Here is a 22,567-nt window from a genome sequence, read left to right as displayed (position 1 = left end):
GATTTTTAGACTGGACATTAAGATGCATTTCTGTATGGAGAATGTGGCCAAACAGTGGAATAGCTTTCCAGAAGGTGGTCAATGTCCCAAGCTTGACACTGTTCAAGAGGCATTTAGACAAAGCTGGACTGGATGATCACTGTAGTCCCTTCCGTTCCAGCTGATCCATCCCACTCTATAGGCCCCTGTCATTAACCAGTTACCCAGACCATTTTCAATAACCCTACAAAGGAAAAGCACTGTATTTTAATTAACCAGCTGGAGTAACTTTTCTGCATGAATGGCAAGCAAATAGAAAAAAGCTTCTTTGCCTGTTCCCTGTTTACTTTAAAATCTGGCTACCAAAGGTGTTGCCAACTAAAATTCTAAAGGGAATATAGCAATTTCAGAAGGATACTCATTTTGAGGCTTCAAGTTTCAATTTAAAAAAACCCACACAAGTTTGTCACTGACAGATCAGAAATTACCCGGAAAGATTTAGGCATTAATAAAATCCAATGGCAAGCTGCCATTGCTAGAATTATGTTTAGAAACTGCATTCAGCTAATTTCTCAAAACTGCCAACAGGAAGCAGCTACATACCTCTAACAAAGGCATTTCTTCTGTAATAATGGGATCTAACCGTCGATCGGGTCCATATTTAATCGATGTTTTTTCCTCTTTTGTGTTATTAAGTCGAGGTCCTTGGATTTCTAAATCTTGTCTTCCTCGTACAGATAACCCATTGGAAACAAACTTTCCTGAAAAAATTTTTAGAACGTTGGGTTTTTTTAAGTATTCCTGACTTTGTCTCTAAGAAATGACCCAAAGCTCAATCCAATTTCAAAAGTTAATTTTTGTTATTGAGCTCATGTGGTGTTCACTGATTAAGCAGCATCACCAACAAAGAACTATTCAAAGCTTACAGTCATGTAACACATGGCTAGCTCAAGTTCCAACAGCCAGTTATCCATCGTTGTGGATTTACTCTGCCCTTCAATAGTTTGACTACAACTGGAAGGGAAGCGGCAGACACAGTGCATGAAGTTGATGCATTTATTTCCTTTCTCAATTTCTGCCAGGCTGGAAAAGTCACTTAGAGGATTATTTCCTTTAAAGACAGCCACCATTCTCCAAATGGTTTTTATTCAAAAGGTTTCCAGCCTCTAAACAAGCTTCTTTTTCATTCAGACACTTTCACACATTTTGGTCTCCATTTCATCTAGCAACTACATTCTCCATGTGAGAGACAGTTTCAGATGAATGATTCAACAAAACAATTCAAGTAGCATGCAATTTTCAATTTATATAGTAATATAAAGGAAAGAGAATTCAAGCTGCTAAAAAAAACTATCCGCCAAATTTAAATTTAGAAATCTATAAAAAGAACTTCAGTGCAGCATTTAGACAAAAGCTGAAAGTTAACAACAAAAAAGATGCAGAAGAAAAATAAACAGCAAGAGAGACCATGGAACTTCTTATAGATTCAACACGGCTTAGATTGAATATTTACATTTTGATTTTTTTACTGGTTTCAAAAATTCAGCAGATTTAAAAGCAGCAATGAAGTATGGATCTGGTATCCTTCCTTGTGGGATTCCCACAAGAGCCAATTTGTTCTTTTCCCATTTCAGTTGTTTCTCTTATTTCTACATGCCTACCTGATGGAAGACCTTGTGTCATGGTAGTCAAACACTAGACACTAAAATTTAGCTCTACTCTACAGGAGCCATGTCTCCTCCTTCCAGAAACACACAATTTAAGGTAACAATACACTTACCTGACTGTAATCCAATAGAAGGATCTAGCCCATCTAATGACACAGCACCTTGAACACTGCCAAGATTATAAACGACTCCCAGAATATGTAGCTCCCCTGTTTGATGGGGAAAGAGCTTTAGTCTTGCCTGTGGAGATATGTTAAATTTTTGTTGTTGTTGCTACTAGAAAGAAGTATTATTACAGTTAAATGTCCAATTGCTAAACACACAGCTACATTTACTTTATAGCTGTGTCAGCTATAACTGCAACAGTAAATAACAGATAATTTACTAGACTGAAAATTTCATATACACAGAATTTACCAAACCAGTTCACAGCTGAGAAATGTTCATTACATTAGAAAAAAATTCCTTAAAGTTCACTTCTACTGTGATTAACAGGGGCAGAATCATAGAATGATTGAAGCTGGAATGGACTTCTGGAGGTCATCGTGCCCAACTTGCCTGCTCAAGCAGGGCCATCTAGAGCCAGCTGCCAAGGACCACATCCAAAGGGCTCTGAACATCTCCAAAGATGGATACTCCACAATCTCTCTGGGCAGCCTGTGCCAAGTGCTCAAGCACCATCACATTTACAAAATAAGTAAGTGTTATAAATGCAGCTATAAATGTTTCCTGATCTGCAGGAGGAGCCTCTTGCGCCCACTGTCTCTGGCCCTGTCACATTTACACAAATTGATAAGATATGAGATACTGGAATTTCTGATTCAGTCATGTTCTGTCAGTTTAGTGTTAAGTTCAGATCATAACAAGTCTGAAATGCACACTCACTAAAGTTCAAAGCTGAAAAGACTTTTTAAAACAAAGTATAGTACTTACCACTTTTGTCTCCTCACTATTAATTAAAAATTCTGCTATTGCTTCAGTTCCTACCATATCTTCATCACATGTACCCTGAAAAGAAGAAACAGCTCTTTAGATACTATTACTCCTAGGCAGAGAAAGTACCATAAATAATATTTCCAATACTCTTCCTAAAGTGCTCAAGGGAAAAAAAATTATACAAATTTCCAAACAGTTAGGAAAAGCAAGTGCTACATGCTCAGCTTCTCAGCATTTACGAATTTAAAAAGCAGCTTGAGAGATTAGTAAACATTTAAGAGAAATATAAGATTTAGCACTGTAAATTGGAACCATTCCCAGTCTGTCACGGATATTCACAGAAATATTTATCACACCATTAAAGTAGCAGTTCAGATCAGAACAGAAGGGAAAGTGTATGGTAAGCCTTGAGACTTAAACTATGTAGAACCATGTTTAGAACTTTGGTAAATACTTACAGAACCCTTAGAGATCACTGTGTTCCCAAAGTTCTGGCCAGGAAAACAAATTATTGAGGAATTTACTGTACTATTCAGTATTAGAATTTATTAAAACCCTTAAAACCTGGATATGACAACAGTCCATCAGAGATTTTGCCAGCATTAGTTGAAGTCAAACAGTAGCACAACAGCTCATCTGAAGTATTCAAAACATTAGTTTTTAATACAATAAGTTTTCATTTCTCTTCTAATCAAGATACTAATATGATTCTATGTTATATGAGCACACTTTTTCAGAACAAACATTTCACTATGTACAGCAGCTCAAAGAAGAAAAGGGTATTTGATAATCTACCTACTGACACTCACATTGGCAAGTCAAGGCTAGTGTGATTCAAAATAGCCACGGTACATATATAATGAAATATTGTAAGTATTTTGTTTTGCATTCAGCTTTACACTACACATTAGAATTTTTTGCTAACTTGGCTGCTTTGTGCCCTACAGACCTAGGAAAATCTAGATAATATAAAAATTATTTCAGTAGCTACTGTTTTTCTTGCCTTTTTTTTAGTTTACTCTTAAAACCTTCATGTTTAATGTTTATGCTTAAACATCTTCATACTACAGAATTTTGAATACTCAATATACACCTCCATACCTGCAGCTGTTTGGGTTGGAAAAGGATGAAGCTTTCTTTACCTGCTCTTTTGTTTCTCCATCATGCTTTGCACTGAAGTCTTTAGGTTGAAACTTCCACAGCAATGAAAGGTCAGTCAAAAGAAGCGGAACTTTCAGAGGATTTCGGAAGGACACTTCTACAGTTATTGGTTCTATCAAAAAAGTGCAAGAAAATAATAACAATACGCTTTCCCCATCACAATCTGAAGGCTATCTCAGAGAATTCACATAGAAATAATTTGCATGAGAATGGTGGCTCAAATCTCCAAGACAGGAAATATCAATACAAATTTATCTAACCCAGTTTATTTCTGAAATGCAAAAATCTCAACTTTACCTTCGATGACAGCAAGCGGAAATTTGGAGTTATCTGAGTAGCGATTCAAACAGAACTGTGTTGGTTGAAAGTTTGAAGGTATTGTTCCTTTATTTATCACAGACACAACCTGCTCCTCAAGCTCCTTCCACTGTTGTGATGATTCTGAGTCATACTCCTGATCCAGGCTTACGTGCGTAGCTGCCTGCTTTTCACCTGCAGAGAGAAAGGTGGTCTTAAAGGTGAGAACGGCAATGTGCAACAGCTGCATCAGAAGGTTGCACTGGTAGTTTGGTAACTATTCTCAAAATATCTAAGTTCTAGGTCACTACCATTCTTATGCTACAATTGATTTTTAAAAGTGAAGTGCAGGACATTTTGAAATACACACATGGAAGACAACACTGAGAATAATTTGAGTATCGTTCCATTCAGATACCACAGCATTCCAAGATTTTAGCATGCCACATAGTATACTCAGGCTACAGATAATTTTTACTTTATAATTTACTACAACCCCACAGTACAGACTTGGAATATACAAGAATTTCCAGTCAGCTTTCTTTACGCTCAGGAATCAGTGTTTACAATATTTCATCCTAGAAGAAGCTAACTGTAAAGCTAATTTGTAGCATTGCCACTAGCATCCAGTATTTACTACAGCAATAATAATCCCTTTCATGAAGTTCATTATAGACGATCATTGAAGCTTTCCAGGTGTGAAAAAGAGTGACAGTCCAGACAACCCCATACACAGATTTCATATTTACACTAAAATCAAGCATTTCTTTTGAAATATTTTTAAGTTACCCAGTCACTTTAGTTTTACATAATGACAGACTTCTTTTAAATGGCAGCAACTCTTGCATGTATTTTGGTTCCTTAAAAAACAGACCTGAAAGTGTTTACTTAAAATTTTCTAACCTTCTGCTGGTCGTCGATCATGGCCAAAGAAAACACGAGTTGCTGAGCTGTTAATATATGGTAAAGGAAGCTGTGGTAAGGGACCATCAGGTGACAGCTGGGTTGCATTCTGCAGCAAAGGATCAAGGAAACAGAGTGTCACGTACATTAGCAATGGTTAAATGATAAGAAACCCAAGCTAAAAAACACTCAATGTTTGAACAGGAAGTACTTTTAAGATGAAATAAATAATTTCAATTAACTGTTTGACATAGTTTTGGTTTTTTTCTTTAATAGGAGTTTGAAGTTTGTGAAATCCTTATGGGAAAAGGAGAATAATTATTTTAACCCTGAAACCTAATCACTACCATGGTTGCATTGCTGTTAGGAGCGTTGATGCAAAGCTTGACTCTCCAACTCTGAATGTGATAAACTATATCTAATATCCCAACACCATTAAACAAGACTCTAACCAAGCTGAGCTGTGGATTCAAACACCAGCCTTTGAGTAAGGTCTGCCTTACTTAAACACCACAGAAATTCTGTTTATAAGCTTTAAAGACAGTATCTACATGGCTGCATATTGTGCGGCAATATCAGCACTAAACGCCCTGTGATGTATATGGTATTCTGCAACCCATAATCACCCATGAACTTAAACACAACTCAATGAGTCACTTGATCCATCAAATTCTACCCTTATTAAAGAATGAAATTCACTATATAGATGACAGAGCTACCTAGTCTTTATTAAACATGTATTATCAAAAGCCCTCAAAATCATTATACATTGATCAAAACAGAACAGATCCATTTCCTCTAAAAGACTATGAAACTTATCACAACTATAATTCAGCTATGACCCTCAAAAAGAAGACTTTATTGTAATAAAAACACATATATTACTGCGATAATAACCCATACTTATACCCATCTGTGAAAGTACTACACATGTGAAAAGCAACATCTGCAGGTTTTTTTTAAGTCTGAAGTAAAAAATTGAACATATCAACTAGATTAAAAAAAAGAAAAGCCCAAGTCTGGAACAAAGCAGATAAAACAGAAAATTAAATTATTAAATGATTTAACAGAAAATTGGTGACAATAAAATTACTTATTACTCAAGAAACAGAGACAAGGAAGTCAGTTACCTTATAGACATAAAGATACTCTCTTAAAAAAGCTCCTTGCTGAGCTGGAGGTTGTTTACTGTCATTGATCAAAATATGTCTGAAGGCAGACACAGCGTTGTCCAGCTGACGAAGCGTAAAGGACTGACGCCCGATGGTGAAGTTAATGTGGTCTTCTGCAAGAGACCAGCCCTTCCCTTTGTACACCTGCATGGCTTGACAGTAGCAACGTAAGGCATGTTTCTTCTGCAAGAAAAAAGGTAATTTGTCAAATTATCCCATTATCCACTGACTGTAATTATAACATTACGAAGACTGAACACTAAGTCAGAAAAGTACTTTTTACCACATCCCTGCCACTATGTGAACTGTAACGATTCAGAACTGTGCCTCATAGAATCTGGTCAATACTAATCTAAGCACAGAAGTGCTTCTTCCTACAGTACAAAGCCTGGCCTCCAGATTAAGTTCACATTTTCAAAGACTATAGTAACAGGCAGTAAGTTAGAAAAACAAATAAGAAAAGATTACTTTTAAAACAGTGTTTGAAGTTCCTTTAGGACTGACTGCTAAAGTCTACAGAGCTCTACTGCCAAGCCTCAGGACATAAGCCAGACTTAATACATTTCATTCCACCCAAACTGAACTTTCAGTGTGATACTTGCAGCCAACTGTTGCTCAGTATATATATCTGGGACAAAAATCCATGTCAAGAAAACCAACAAAACACAGCCCTACATACAAGAAAAATTACCAATTGCCATATCAGCCACTGGGAAATAGATGGTCTGATCCCAATCAGCCACATAGCTCCTTCCCTGCACTGCAGGACCCAGGCATTCAATCCCAAGTCTAGGTATTGAACAGCTGTATAGACGTTCACTGTACAGCTAAGTCTCAGCTTCTAAAAAATGGCAACAGCATTCCCTTATTTACAGCACTAATGGGGAAAAAATGCAATATACATTCACATTGGTATGGTGATGACAGCAGAGTACAAGCAGTAAATCCTTAACAGCAGCACATACTAGTGACACTTTAAAATAAGGTATTATGGTCTGCAGCTAAACAGCCTAGCTGATTTCTCTTCAGTAGCATTTTATATTTTCATACCTCTAAGGAAAAATAAAATAAAATAGCTACATTTCCTGTAACACTGAAAAAGCACTTCTTGGAAACCAGAATCCCTACAAATATTAGACACAAACAACAAAGAGAACTGTTACACAAAGTCAAAACTTTACAAAATGCATTCACTTTCCCAGACAAAGGAACAGGATATAAAAGAATGAATACATGAAAAACTGCTCAATAGCTTCCTGTCATTACTGTTCTGTCATAACAATAGACAGGAAAACTATTGCATGAAGAAAACCAAGGAGGGGTTGAAGTACTCCTATTCTCCCACATCACAGAAGCCAACAATGCAAAAATACTTTTTCTAGTCCTTACCAGGTCAGTGAGACTGAGATTTGGTAGGGTGGGAGAAAATCCCCAGCCAAGACCACAGGGCTTTGTTCAAACAGAATTTTAACACTTTGGTTCTCCTGTATTACTGTCTTGCAATAACAACCCCAGCAGGAATCAAGCACAAGCTATCTTTACAGAATGTATCCCACAACTAATGCAAAAACAAAGCACAAAAGTTTTATCCAAAAAAGTGTATCTACCACTGTTAGAGCTGCCCGCAAAGGAATGTGAATGGGAGCCAAAACAATCTGATCTGTATTGCTTTAACTGCCACTTAAGTCTAACAGCCACAGAGAGACTTTGGTTTGTCGTGTAGTAATTGTTCATGCACCTGCACCTCCAATAAAGAACATGCCTTTAAGTGACCAGGAAAAACAAATATCTAAATTTTGCTATTATTCTAATAAGCTGAGTTTAACAAATAATTATCTCCTGTAATTCACTCTTATCTCAAGAATAAAAATATTCCTTTGCCCAAAAAAGCAAAATTACTGTGTATAAAATGAGACCCAGAAATGAAAACACACATCACTTAAGTTTCAAGTCAGCGATTTTCAGCATTACTTCAAAAACAGAGGTAAAAGGCTAGGGTGAACATCCCAGAAATCATTTTCAGAAGACTATAGAACAGAATAATGCAGACTAACATGTAAGCGTCATAAGCCAAGCATCTTTTTCCAGACTAATGACACACTTCACATATTTTTCAAAGTATCTAATACCAGGCATATTTTCCATATGGAAAGATAATACTTACCTGGCCTGCTTTACTAAATCTGTGGCCAGCCAATATCATATGAAATGCAAACTTTCTAACCATGGGACTTTTCATGTTTATAAAACAATGTGCTGCCTGCTCCAACAGGAGTGCACTGCGAAGATCTGAATCCTGTTTGAAAGGAAAAAAGAAGAATTAGCCTAAGTTGAATAAAACCATAAAGGTAACAGTGGCTTTGTTTTAATGCTAAGAGGGACAGTAAGTTGTAAGATTTCTGTGAAGCTGAAGATTCTTTTATATGCAAACATTATATACATATATGAGCACATAAAAATAAGACTGGAAGTATTTTTCAATAGTATTCAATACCATGATGTTCTTATTTATTCTAGTGAAGCATATATCAACCTGTTGCAATCTGAGCAACAAAAGAAGTATTTTCTGCTTTTTCAGTTACTCAGGCTGCAGTTCCAAACACTAACCATTACTCTAAAGCACTCTCCCACCTTTTCCCCTCCCCTTCCCCTGCAGATATTAAGGCTAAAATCAAAAAATAAGACCTCTATCAGAGGTCTTGAAAAATACAGGGAGCAATGAAACTTGATGAATTTTTATCACATGAATCTTTTAAACCTATTGATTTCTTAATGTACAATTTCTTACTATTGCAAGACACAGCTATATTACTTTAACCAACCAGAAGAGAATCTACTTGATTTTACCACAGCTGAACTCCATGCTATCAGTGATGTTCAAGTATGTATCTTGACTACAAATATACTCTGGGACACCAATATATTATCCTGTGAAGATTTTCCTCACAACTACCAAAATGCTCCACAGGCATACTATGTGGAATTTTAAGCTGTAAAATGACCATGCAGACCTAACAGTATTTAAACTCCTTGCTTAAATATCTTAGGCTGCTCTTGTAAACACTGGTAGCAAGCTTAAGTTGAAAGGGAAAGAATGAAGCTACAGAGACACTTGAGAAAGAAAATTACAGAACTAAACAGATTTATTCCATGCTTAAGCAGTCCAAGGAAGGTCTCAGAAGCATCACATTTGATGCAGCTGCCCATGAAATCACAACTACCAGCTAGACTTCCCTCCAAGTTTTAAAGGAGATGCTACACTATTACTGGAATTACATTTTTCTTCACTCCTTTTAAAACAAGAGAATTCCTGGATTAGAAGCTGATCCATGCTTAATTTCCACCAATTAAGATCATAAAAGTGTAGGGTTTCACTAACACAGCAAGGTTCTAATGATTCATACCAGCTGAGCTACAGTAATCTCTTACTTGCTTAAACTATAGAGAACTTCTGATTATACATAGGATAGCATCCATTATGGCTGTAGCAAGCCATGCTAGTACTTTTAACACATGAGTTTGTAAGCTACACCATCCAAGAGCTAAGCAGATGCCAAAGAAAATTAGTTACAAAGCCGAAGATAACATAGTTTGCATGGTTAAGGAAGTAAAGCAAGTCATTTGACTAGAAAAAGAATAACTGTACTAGTTCCTTCACTTACAATGTGCACAGTTTTCTTCACTTCATGCTCTATACCTGTTCATTTGCTACCTTTGGCTAGAAAATATCAGAAGGTGAGCATAAGAATCAGAAGGTAACCTAGAAGTGTTTGGGTAAGAAAACAAATAGTGAGAGCGCAGAAATGGAAAAAGCTACTAAGTTTTACCTCACTGGTCAAACGAATCAGAAGAGCAGCTGCCTCTGAATATTTGCTTTGACTTTTTAAGATTTCAGCACTAAGCAGTACACAGCGTTCAGCCAGAACCATGTTCCTAAAGTAAAAACATGCATGTATTAATAAATATTTATCAAAATAAACCTCAGAGAACATTCTCATCTCAAATCTTAATAATTTTCTACACATGGCATCAGACTGAGGTTCTGTTGCTTATTCTTGTTAAAGCAAAATATATGAAAGTTCACGCCCCACAAAACAACCACATACAGATTGACACATTAAGTGTCCAATCTTACTATAACAGGAGTTTTATTAAAGTCAAAGTTGGAGAGCATTTTTTAGAACAGTACTGTATTTGTAAGAGTACCAAATAAAATGATCTGATAAACAAGAAGTCCAACAGCTAGAAGCAGGTTGTACTGGCAAGTTGTACCTGTGTACCAGGTGCCCACCAAGCTGTTCTTTCACACCCCCTGCTCAGCAACACAGGGGAAGAAGATCAGACTAAAAACCTCACGTGCCAAGAAAGGGACAGGGAGATCACTCACCATGTAGCCATTGGCAAAACAGAGTTGTTTTGGGGAAGTTTGAATTAATTTATCAGCAATTAATAACTGAACAGCACAGTGATAAATAAAAGCAGAAATAAAACACCTTCTCCTGACAAATCCTCCTTCCCAGGCTCAAGTTCACTCTGAATTCTTCTACCTCCTCCTCCCCACAAGCAAGGCAGGGGAACAGGGAAAAGGAGCTGTGGTCACTTCATAACATTTCTCCTCCACTGTTTCTTCCTCCAAATCCTCCTCCCTTGTTCCAGTGTGGGGTCCCTCCCACAGATGCAGTTCTTTAAGAATTGCTGCAGCATGTATCCTTTTTGCAGTGTACAGTCCTTCAGGAACTGTTTCAGTACGGTTTCCCCACAGGTCACAGCTCCTGACAGCAACCTGCTGTGGCATAGACTCTGTACAGACTACAGCCACCTTCAGGGTACACCCACCTGCTCTGGCATCGGGACAGAGGCTACAGGGTAGATCCCTGCTTGCCCATGCACCTGCATGGGCTGCAAGGGAAAATCTGTTTCAGCATGGTCTTCATCACAAGCTGCAGGGAAGTCCTGCCTTGTCCTGACCTTGACATCAGTAGGGCTGTTTCTCTCATTTTCTCACTCCTTTCTCACAGCTACTGCACAGCTATTTTTACCCTTTCTTAAATGTGTTATCACAGAGGTAACAGCAGCACTGCCAGCTTGGGCAGCAGCAGGTTCATTTTGGAGACGAGTGAAAACTGATTCTGCCACAGGCAGCTCCTGCTGTCTTCTCACAGAAACTTTCCTTGCAGCCGCCCCACCACCTGAAAATCTACCATGTGAATTCAATACACAAGTTTAATAAACACTCTGTTAAGAATAGCCCAGACCTCCTTTCATACTATCCTAAATATGTTAGTTTATCTTACTCCTTAAAATGTTACCATCATTCCGTGATCATCTGGCACTGTTACTGTTCAAGGCAAGAAAGTTCAGCCACCAGATCTTTCAACTCTCACTGTAGAATGATCAGTACAAAAGTAAACAACGTACTTGCAAATATCTCTATAGGTCTGAATTGCTGTCTCCATATAATGAGCAGGATATGGCCTAGGAGCTCCAGGCTGAAGAAAAGCTGATACCGCTGCCATTTCCTACAAGAGAAATTCAGTAGTCAATGTATGTTTTTCAACAAATCATAAAAAGACTGAGGAAGAGGAGCATGTTTCAATAACCATTAGATTCAAGATCTTTATCTAATCAGTTACTGGCTTATAAAAGTACACAATACACTGTAACTGATGAAAGGTTTAATACAACAGACTATTTGTGGCTCTGCTTATAATTAGCCAGAGAGTTACACACCAGTGTTGGCTGTTGACAGTACTCCCAACATTGTGCAGAAGAACTGATTCAGTACAGTTTTACAAATCCAAAAGAACTTCCTGTTATCAGGAAGATTGTTCCTGCAAAATAGCACTACCATGTACTTTAAAATGAGGACTGTTTTTTGAGTTTTGCTTAACTGAAATGACATTAGGAGCTTCCAAGGAAACTCTAGTAAACATGCAGTCTGAAATTTTACTTTTTTCATGGATTGAAAATATTATAGCAAAGATTTTCTGCAGAAAGTAAACACTAAGACTAATAGATTGCAAAAAATTTGTTATTAAGACTGCTGTCATTCATTAGGAAATTAAGATTTCTTAATATCATTCTGCTTATTCAGAATATCCAAATGCAGAGCAACTTTCTGAACTGTAAAAACAGGCATTTAAGTAAAAGTTTTAATCAAGATGAAACGATGTACAATAATGCTTCCATGGCTCTGTGAAGCAGAGTTTCAAATTTTAGCAAGTTAACCAGACTAAAGTTTACAATACATATCTTCTAAAAATTGATAAAATTACTCATTTTCCCCCAGTACTCCCATTTATCTTGTTGAAAATTACTTTAGTCATAAACACCTTCATTCTTAGGAGGAAATTATGAATGAGTTTGTGTTTAGAGTAAAATTCAGTAGTGACATACTCAAAGTATAGCCTTCAACTTTTAAGTAACCTGAAAACAGGTACAATACCATATTTATAGTGACAGAGTCCTAAATTTCTGGCAAATAAGTATTTTGCTTAAGTCTAAAAGAGATACTATAAAGCTATTTTATGTCTGGCTTTGAGTTACCAGTTTAAAGATCAATTTTTCTGGAGGTTGCATTCTAGGTTTTCTCCTTTCCATATTTTAAAAATTAACTGTCCAGTTTTTATTCACACCTTTATTCCCTTCCCGTAAGAGCAGAAAACAGATTTTACAACACCTAAGAGTTTCCTAAAGATATGCAGCAGATTTGGGGAGACCCTTACAAATCTGGAGGTGGAGGAAAGAGATTGCATTTTGTTACCTTCAGACAAATGTTAGAGATTATTAGAAAAAGTTCACAGAATGTTCATGTTATGTGAAGTACCAACCAGTGCTCCAGCTGCATAAAGCATTGCCTGATCATTTAAGAAGTCCTTCTTTGCTGTATGGTAACAGCTATATGCAAGTTCATAGTGTTGTACCAAAAAGCACAAGTCTGCCATCTTCCGGATTTGAAGCTCTGGCGCTTCTGGTGGATACCTATAAATACAAATATATAAATTCAAAGTCATCCTTTCTCAGCCTTGCCCCAAAACAGTCAAGAAAAGTGAATCTGCTTCCTTGTCACCACACGTAACTTGGTTTCACATCCTACTTGAAGCACAAGTCTGCCATCTTCCGGATTTGAAGCTCTGGCGCTTCTGGTGGATACCTATAAATACAGATATTTAAATTCAAAGTCATCCTCTCTCAGCCTTGCCCCAAAACAGCCAAGAAAAGATGAATCTGCTTCCTTGTCACCACACCTAACTTGGTTTCACATCCTACTTTGACTAGCAAGATTCATTGTTTCAGTAACATTGAAAGCACACACTCCTCCTTAGCCAAGAAATACTGAATGGAGTTTATAACTACCACTGAAACTGCTCAGTCAGATTAACCATTAGAGCTCAGCAGAGCTGTATGACAAAGAAAAAAAATAAGACTTTGACTGTTCACTTGGCTTCAAGTTGTTATTTCTCCACATTTCTCTTGAAATAAATAAGTCCACTAAAAACTATGCTTTATGTCAAAACACTGTGCAAGTTCCTGTCCTCTGCAAGCATCAATCTAATTTTTGGTTATTCCAATGCATATGATTTACTTCAGTGATAATCAAATACATTTTAACAAACACTTGTATGTCAAATGCTGTAAGAAGCGACCTACACTTATAAGTTCAAAACAGAAAGCTGGAATTAGCAACATTTTGATTATGAATCCAAAGACACACAACACAGACATTTGAAGTTGTATGTGCATGTCAAGGACATTAAACTTGACCAGACAATGACCAAAATTATTCAGACTTCTGTGGTCAAGACAGTTGGAGAGTATTTTTCAAGATTATACATCCTAATTCACAGAGGGAATTACCAAATCATACAAAATTAGTATTTTGGTAACACTCAAAACCTGGTTTTAGTGTATGCTAAGACACAGGCGCAGTAAGTATGAAATTCCCTTTAGTTTAGCTCTTGAACACATTGTAAAAAGAATATACTCAATACTCTGCTGGAACAAATTGCATAGTTACATAAGCAAAAAAACCTATACAAGGGGTTTGGCTGTAATGAGAGGTGGAAAAGCTTGTACAAATTCTTAAAAAATCCTTCATGACAAACCACAGCTTCTTTTTATGACTATTACTCTTAAAATCATGTGTTCACATTAACTTCATTGTAAATAGAGCAGGCAGATTACGATGCAAACAGCTTTTTTCATCCCCTTCTTTAAATTCTGCTATTCCTTTATTGTACATATTCACTCACAGTACTTTTCATGATTTTTCTAACTGAAATAATTCACAACATTGCTGGTTTAGTTCACTTTGCAGAACACCATCAAACAAACACATGCTTTCCTTCCCACCCCTAAAAGGGCTACATTTGCAGTTTAGAACTAAAAATAAGGACTGAGATTACTTACAGCAAACCAGAAGTATTCTTGAGCTCATTTATACTTTTCTCTGGAACCTTGCTGCCACTAAACCATTTTTTAGTAGCAGAAAACAGTGATCGGCTCAAGCCTTTCCTGGATATTAACTGGAGGAAGACATTGAATTAGAGCACTACATTGCAAGAGATGTAAGTTAAACTAATATAAAAAGCTAAGTTTCATTATAGCTTTGTGAATTGATTTTTTTCCATAAAACAATAAATAAAAGGGGTAAAATGACTAAGAACACTTTCTTAGAATTAATCTCTGACACTGAGACAGAAGTTCATATATTTATATTCATATACTCAGAATTCATATGATTATTTTATCTCAGACAGTTGAAGTTCACTATTTTTTCTGTAAACTGGGGAAACAGCCATCTTAAGACCTTGAACATTTGATACATCTGTTTGAAAACTAAATTCTAAGTAATTAGAATATCTAATTTTGTGTAGTAGTCCAACCTAAAATCTAGACTACTTATAAAATAAAGCAGTTCACTGTGATGCAAATACTTTAATGCATGACTTTGACTGAACGTGGACATGATATTAATCCCACTTCCAAAAAATCCTAACTTGAGAGAAGTATATTCAGCTGCAAAACTGCTGAAATCAACAGAACTACACAATTCAGGGTGCCCCTACATTTCTTCCCTGTGAAGTAGTAACTGAAGGATATAGCTTTTTTTTCAGATGATTACTGATTAAACAAATTTCTTAAATTTAGTTGTGTATTCTGATATTGAAACACTAAGTCTATTTTGTTTCCCATGCCAGAATCATCCAAAAGCATAGAATATTAAGATTCAACAGATTTCCCTGGAAACAGCTCACTCAGGCTTTCACCATGAAGCCACGATGCACTGGAGCTGTTGATACACACTAGTTATTGTTTTTTTAAAAGACAAATTAAGCAATAATAAGAAATTTTCAGTTATTTCTCTTAAATCTACTAACAGTTTTCAGCAAGACTGTTGAATTGTTAGATGCAGAAGGAAGTAATACTGTCAAAACAGATTTCTGGATAACTGGATTTATAGCCCAACCATTTTGCCTTGTTATAGCACAAAGTGTTTTTAAGGGTAAACTGACCTGATCATTGAGCTGTCGAATTGTTTTCTCTATGTGTGGCAAAAGTCCTCGAAACGTGAATTCCTGTATGAACTGCCTAATTCGATCGTGATCTGTGAGAGTTAAACAAGCACCATGAGGTGTCCCAGAATTTGACTTCTTCGAGTCTTGAAGTGATGTAGAAGCCTTCATGTAGTCAGTGCTATCCAAACTGCCACTGGGATGATCCAGTTGAAGTGGGTGAGTCTTAAAGTTATTTGACAAGCCATCTGTTCAAAGATTGAAATAAAAGCTCCAGTAAGTATAAAGCTACTTAAATATTTTGGGTTTTAAAGGTCATTTTTACTAACCTACTTCAAAGCTTCCTTTGCTCACAACTCTGGAAAGCAAAGCAATTCGCCAACTGTTCTGCACTACAGATCAACGCTGAGCAGGCAGCAGCTGAGCACTGAGTATTGCATCATTCCTGCAATCCTCAGAAAGCTCAGGGAATCTCAAGAATTACAACATGACTGAATATGTATGGTTTTGATTCTCAACTACAGTGCAAGAAAATCCTCCAGTATGCTGACTAATATTAACAACTTTGAAGGGAAACTATGGAAACATTAAAATCAAAATAAAGCATTCATCAAAGTTGGGATTGCAGCCATTACTACAATGACTCCACTGGGTCCATTCTCTTTTCTTCTGCTTATATTTTAAGGTTAAAAAAACCAAACAAACAAAACAACACAACAAAAGAAAACCTAATTTTCCATGTCCTTCCAAGCAATCATGATGTGTAACAATTTCCTCCAAAGTCCTCTTTGTTCAATGAGAAGGGCTACTGACCACTATTGCATTTAGCTCTCTGAAACAGACTGAGACACTGCTTCACTCTAAGACTCAAGCAGTTCTCGTATTTATAAGAAAATCAGCTTGCTCTATCTGGCACCAAGGAAAGCTGAGCTGTGAAAGCATATCCTCATTGGATATTACTCATTAAATCTAATCTTGAGTTTGTAAAGTTCAATTGGTAGCTCCCAGACTACATCTGGGCTTCAAGGCCTTACAGAGATAGCAACTGTAGGGTCTCCTACCCATGCTAGGTCTCCACGTGCCTTTCAGGTGAGATATGAAGGATCTGGGCCAAAGTAGTCCAGGCAATGCAGGGTACCTCACTTTTTCCTTATCTGGTGATGCCTTTAATCCGAATCCTACACAGTTATCTTAATTGCTCTTAAGGGTGAAATAATTTGCACTCAATTTCATTTACTATCCTCTCCCATCCACAAGCCGAGTTCCAAAGCAAGTGCTTCCAAACAACTTACAAACTAAGCACTCCCTTAACATTTACAGATTTAATACCAAAACCAAACGCCGAAACCTCAGCTTCCAAGTTATAGCAAAGCATACAAACCAAAACTTTCATTATTATGAAAATTGAACATTTAATCCTATGCTATTTTCACTAATTACCAGAGTTTGCTTACAATATGCTAAGACTTACAAAATATGAGCCCAATACCTCATTAGCCATCTCATTAAGGGGATGCCACCAATCCAGTAGGTCATACCACAGCATTTTTCTTTGAAGACAATTAAAGCATTTAAAAAACCATTACTCTTAGTTGCCTAAGAGACCATCTAATTAAATACTGTCCTAGACAAAAGACAGTTGTGTAAATGCTGTAAGATCAAGGTTTTCATAAAGTTACAAAAATACCTTTAATTTCACCTTCTATGCCATCTGATATCAAGTGATCAGTATTCTTGTTAGAAACAACAGTACAATCTTCATAAGAATCCTGCCAGAAAAGAGGGGGGAAAAGTCAGAACTTTAATACTACTCAGCCACATACCAAAAACCATTAAACAGGAATTGTCAATTTCAATAAGTTCACTGAATTACTACCACAGCATGTTTGCTCATATGTATTAACTTCTTTAAGTAGTTTCTGAGGCTTTAAGAAACTGGTCTTAAAGATGAAAGTTATATACACCAAATGAAGCAAGTACCTTCTAACTTGCTCAACAGTCTTCCCTGTCAACCAAAGTAACTCCAACTCTTGCACAGCAATGCCTACAGCAGCAAAAATACATTCCCTAAAGCAGTCCCTGCATAAACTCACACACACAAAGATCTATACTGCACAGTTGACATGGGACAGAAATAAAAAATATCTGATTAGTTTATGGTGGACTGTAACTCACTTGTCCTCTTAGCTTACAGAATATGGAATGTTTTGACTTTTCAGTTGCAGCTGATGCCAAGAATGGCTACCTACAACAGACAGCTACATTTGGTAAAGAAATATGATTCCAGAAACCTTTTAATCATAAGGAGTTATAACTGCAAGTCAGTCAAAAGCAAACTCAAAAAAGAGTATTTTTAGTTCTAAAGCAAAAATACAGATATTTATGGCAAACTCAAAACACACTATCCCTTGCAATCTTAGCAGATGACAGACCAGACTAGACCCACAAGAAGTTATCACAAAAACCACATATCACAAAAACACACCCAGACTATTCAGTGAAGTACAGAAGACCCAGGGGAAAAAATTAAGACTGAGTAAGACAAATAAAAATGAAGGTAGAAAGTTACTATGAACAGGACACTTTTGAGGTTACTTCCTCTTACAGCTCTTATTATTTCTTATTTATTGTCTATTATTTCTGTGCTCCTTTCAGTCTATTTCAGTCCAGTATTTCAGTGCTTCTTACTGTCAACTTAAGTAGTTCTAAAGCAAAAATACAGATATTTATGGCAAACTCAAAACACACTATCCCTTGCAATCTTAGCAGATGACAGACCAGACTAGACCCACAAGAAGTTATCACAAAAACCACATATACTCCCACGAAACAACACACCCAGACTATTCAGTGAAGTACAGAAGACCCAGGGAAAAAATTTAAGACTGAGGAAGACAAATAAAAATGAAAGTAGAAAGTTACTATGAACAGGACACTTCTGAGGTTGCTTCCTCTTACAGCTCTTATTATTTCTTATTTATTGTCCATTATTTATTGTGCTCCTGTCAGTCTATTTCAGTGCAATATTTCAGTGCTTCTTACTGTCAACTTAAATAGCACAGAGGACAGTTCCTACTGAGAACTAATCTTATGCCCTCACAAAAAGCCACAGCTGTGTCAGAAGTGTCTGGACTGCCTACTCAATCTGTAGAAACACATACATAACACTAAGGTGAAACTTAATGCAACTAAAATGGACTTTCACAAGGACAGTAAAATCTGGTTTTAGAATACTGTAATACCTGGTTCTGGATACTGTTCTTCTGAAGGTACTGACTCCAAGGATCTGGTATCTGTTCGTCTGCTCCTCTGTTAGACACCCGAGAATTTATTTTCAGCAAATAGCAACCCTGAGTTCCATATCTCTGTTTCATCTCCTCATAAATGGAGTCAGCTCTGAAACAGTAAAACAACATTTATCCTGTCTTGATATCAAACTAACTTTAAAGCATGTACTGCAACAAACTATTTCAGATATTATCCATAGTGCTTAAAAGGAAAATTCTCCTATTCTTAAAACAATCCATTATGCAAAAGTAAAGCTGAAAATCTTTGAGAATTAGTTCAGAAAGCTACCAAAGAAAGCACCTACCCCAAAAGCTGAGACTGATTAATTTCATTTTACATGACCAAAAGAAGATCTAAAAATAATGCTTTCAAATATCTGTCTTGGTAATAGCATACTGGCTATTGGATCCTGTTGCATGTCTAATCTCAACAGAATTTATCAACACAAACATTTTGGCCAAAGAGCTCATCTGTAAGCTCAATGAAGGCAGATGACCCACCTTTGTTCTTCTCCTGTGCTTACATCATGCAGTAACACATAATACTTGAGCGTGTTTGGTATAAACCACTTGGGATATGAGTATTCACTACTGTGCTGAATCCGATGTTGTTCTTGGGACAGCTTCAGGAACTGCTCCACAGGGTCAGGTTCACTAGAAGAAACTACCAGCATACCTGAATTCATTAAGGACATATACCCAAAGAACACAGGGACACCACTGACCATAGAATAAAACTGGAAGTGTATAAAATAGAACAGGTGAGTACAATACTTCAGATGAGTACAATACTTCGACCATAGAATAAAACTGGAAGTGTATAAAATAGAACAGGTGAATACAATACTTCAGCATGTAAAACATGCTACCACAGAAGTACGTGCAATCAGAATTTGGCCTTACTCTCAATAACAATCAGTTAACTAACATCTGTAAAATGAGATGCAACAGGAGTTTGCTCCAATTCTGACAGTGAATCTAAGTTTAAGCTGCTACATGATAGCCAATTTAAGATTTTAGATAGAAACCAGATGTTCGCATAGCAAACGTGTAGCTGAAATTCATCCCCACTGTATTTTAGCTTTCAACTTCCAAGGAGAGTTGGGGCTTTAAGTTATCACCTGAACCACAGTGATGACCAGCATTCATAAACACAGCAACACCTGGGTAAAAAGCAGAAGGGTTTCAGATTTTTACCTCAATGCAACTACACAATCATTAATAAGGAACATCCCACCCTGCTACATCTACTCACCAAATCAAAAGACATTACTTCAGAGAAGCCAGAAAGCAAAGTCATAATTTAAATGTTATTAAAATTCAGAAGCCAGAATCATTATTTTGCAAAATTAATTCTGCACAAGTGTGGCCATTATAATACCTTTCCACTATACTGAAATTATAATGTTCAGTACAGACTTAGGAACAGTGTCATAAAACCTGCAGTATCATAATTACTGTAAAGCTTAACACCAGCTACATCATGAAACAGTGATTATTCTCAATTTCCCTGTAGACAAGCAAATTGGGCCTAAGCTTTGGTGTAAAAAAAAAAAAAAAAATTAAATAAAAGTGAAAGCATTCAGGCATCATTCCAGTCTTTCCAGACTTCTTTTTATCCAGCATAGCTCAAAGTTCACCAAATTTCCAAAATATCATCTCCCCAACCTCCACCACTCCATCTGCTTACAAAAAGCTATTAAAAAGCAACAGATGCATCCCAAACACATATTCCTCTGTTGCAGATAAGGGACAGACAAAAGATATCTAAAGAGCTACAGCAGAAAGTGTCTTAGGACGATGGAGTTTCATTTACAGGTATTGGCTTTGAGCTCACTTTGACACAAAAACAGTGTGTAGAAAAGGGGGGAAAGCCCCAGTACAAACACTACAAAAAAAACTCAGGCCAAACAGTCACAAAGAAAACCCTGACACCCTTATGAAATCAGTCTGTGTAGTCACATATAGTGGAAAAATAAATACGCTTCAAATCATAATTGTGAAAGAGTTACTGCAAAATTTTCAGTGTCTCCTACATTACATTTTGTAACAGCCTTCCCCAGAGCAGCCTGTAACGTTCAAAGGATACATGCAACATAGTGGTTTAAGAATTCGTGATCAGATGCAGGCATGGACTGAAGAAAGCATTCTCTGTAAGACTCAAACCAAGGAGTAGTAGCTGAAATACACAATAAAACAGGACAAATTAGACTATGTGTGAAACTTGTTTATCCATTAATGAAAAGGAAGTATGAAAGACTACACCTGAAAGTGAAGCCTGCAAACTCTTGACAAAGTTTGCACGGCTGGTGAAAGAAGAGGGAACAGTCCAAGGAGAAAGTATTTTAGATGCAACACAAGCAGGAGAAACAGTAACACTTGAATCAAATCCTGTGAAACTGAATGTGGAACTGAATAGCACCTTAAGCACCACATTCCTCACCACTGAAAGCTCACATGCATGGTGAGTCCTTATTAAAGGTCTACTCTTTACCACCCCTTTAAACACCCAAACACTTGGCAAAGAAAGAAATAAATTCTTCTAAGTCACTGAATTTCTGGGCCAGGTATATAAGAGCTGACCAAGAAACAAAATTCATTTTTGAGTATGTAAAGGAGCTAAGGATTACCAAAACCCTATGCTGCCTGTTTTCTACAAGTGTTGACTTGGCTTGACAGCAGTCCCCTTCCCATGACTTGCTAAAACAAACCGTTCAGCTGGCAAAGATCCAAGAAGATAAAACCTGAGATCCAAGTTGTGCCATTAATGCCTAATATTTTAGCCTGCCATGTTCAATACCCTTTTACAAGAGGGATTTCATTTTCTTAAGAGTAACAAATCAAGGGAAGCCAAGGATGTCTGGGACATCAAAAAAGTGTGAACCTAATATTGTCCATTTCTTTCCACTCCAGCTATAGGTCAAACAATGAACTATTATTTCTTCTTTTAAGCATATTCTATTATATCTTTATTCTCCAACTCCTTTCCCTTGAGTGGGAAACAGACTCCAGAGCACAATAAATTCACTTTCAATAACCTGATTTCACACTGAAGTAACTGGAATCCAGTGTCATGTCACCTGCAAACTAGAAAACAGTAACTAGTAGAGAAAAAAAAATTGTTAAGAAAATCTGAAGGTATTTTCTTTGTATGACCCTAAAAAACCCACATCGCTAGCTAGACTTTAGTAAATAAAAATAAAATAAAAATTTCTAATACTTTGTAAAGCTCTCATGCACCCCCTCATAAAAACCAAGCCAAACCACCACTTTGATTTCACAAGCTAACTTTAACAGGTTCATTTTTATGTTGGAATTATCTTGTATGGCAGTAATTTAATGCATTTGTTTAATCCTACATTGTCAAGCCATCTTAGATTGGCTTCAGACACACAGAAGTCAGATACAGCCACACTAGAATTCAGTCTAGCAGTCAGTGCATGTCACATTAAAAAGAAGCCTAATAGGAGACAAGCTTCCAGCTTTTGGTTACAGCCTTTCCAGAAACTGCTCTCTGAGTACTCATCTAGGATATAAAAAGCTCTTGGCTTTACTGAGCCCTACATGCAAACATGCCAACTATTTAAATTGAGGAAAACACAGCTTGTTATTATTAAAATCAAGCCATAAGAAAGTGACTCATATGCATT

At 36.8% G+C, this 22,567-nt stretch overlaps 1 protein-coding gene across 4 annotated transcripts in view; it reads right to left on the bottom strand.

The window, feature by feature from the left end:
- TRAPPC8 (trafficking protein particle complex subunit 8) overlaps positions 1-22,567 on the bottom strand; it is a 53,499-nt gene that overhangs the window by 20,905 nt on the left and 10,027 nt on the right. For all 4 annotated transcript variants that reach the window (XM_039730071.1, XM_039730072.1, XM_039730074.1 and 1 more), the window contains 17 exons: positions 21,007-21,096; positions 19,419-19,593; positions 18,873-19,026; positions 17,318-17,399; positions 15,631-15,878; positions 14,525-14,640; positions 12,946-13,096; positions 11,534-11,634; positions 9,943-10,048; positions 8,280-8,411; positions 6,074-6,298; positions 4,944-5,052; positions 4,041-4,235; positions 3,725-3,855; positions 2,580-2,654; positions 1,760-1,886; positions 583-740 (listed from right to left, as the gene is read on the bottom strand). In XM_039730071.1, the coding sequence (XP_039586005.1) occupies positions 583-740; positions 1,760-1,886; positions 2,580-2,654; positions 3,725-3,855; positions 4,041-4,235; positions 4,944-5,052; positions 6,074-6,298; positions 8,280-8,411; positions 9,943-10,048; positions 11,534-11,634; positions 12,946-13,096; positions 14,525-14,640; positions 15,631-15,878; positions 17,318-17,399; positions 18,873-19,026; positions 19,419-19,593; positions 21,007-21,096 (2,375 nt within the window). The remainder of the gene's footprint in view (positions 1-582; positions 741-1,759; positions 1,887-2,579; positions 2,655-3,724; positions 3,856-4,040; positions 4,236-4,943; positions 5,053-6,073; positions 6,299-8,279; positions 8,412-9,942; positions 10,049-11,533; positions 11,635-12,945; positions 13,097-14,524; positions 14,641-15,630; positions 15,879-17,317; positions 17,400-18,872; positions 19,027-19,418; positions 19,594-21,006; positions 21,097-22,567) is intronic.

The sequence above is a fragment of the Passer montanus genome, unplaced genomic scaffold (genome assembly GCF_014805655.1).
Source record: "Passer montanus isolate IOZ18808 unplaced genomic scaffold, ASM1480565v1 scaffold70, whole genome shotgun sequence".
In the NCBI taxonomy this organism is placed as follows: Eukaryota; Metazoa; Chordata; class Aves; order Passeriformes; family Passeridae; genus Passer; species Passer montanus.
This window is presented reverse-complemented; position numbering and strand designations above follow the sequence as displayed.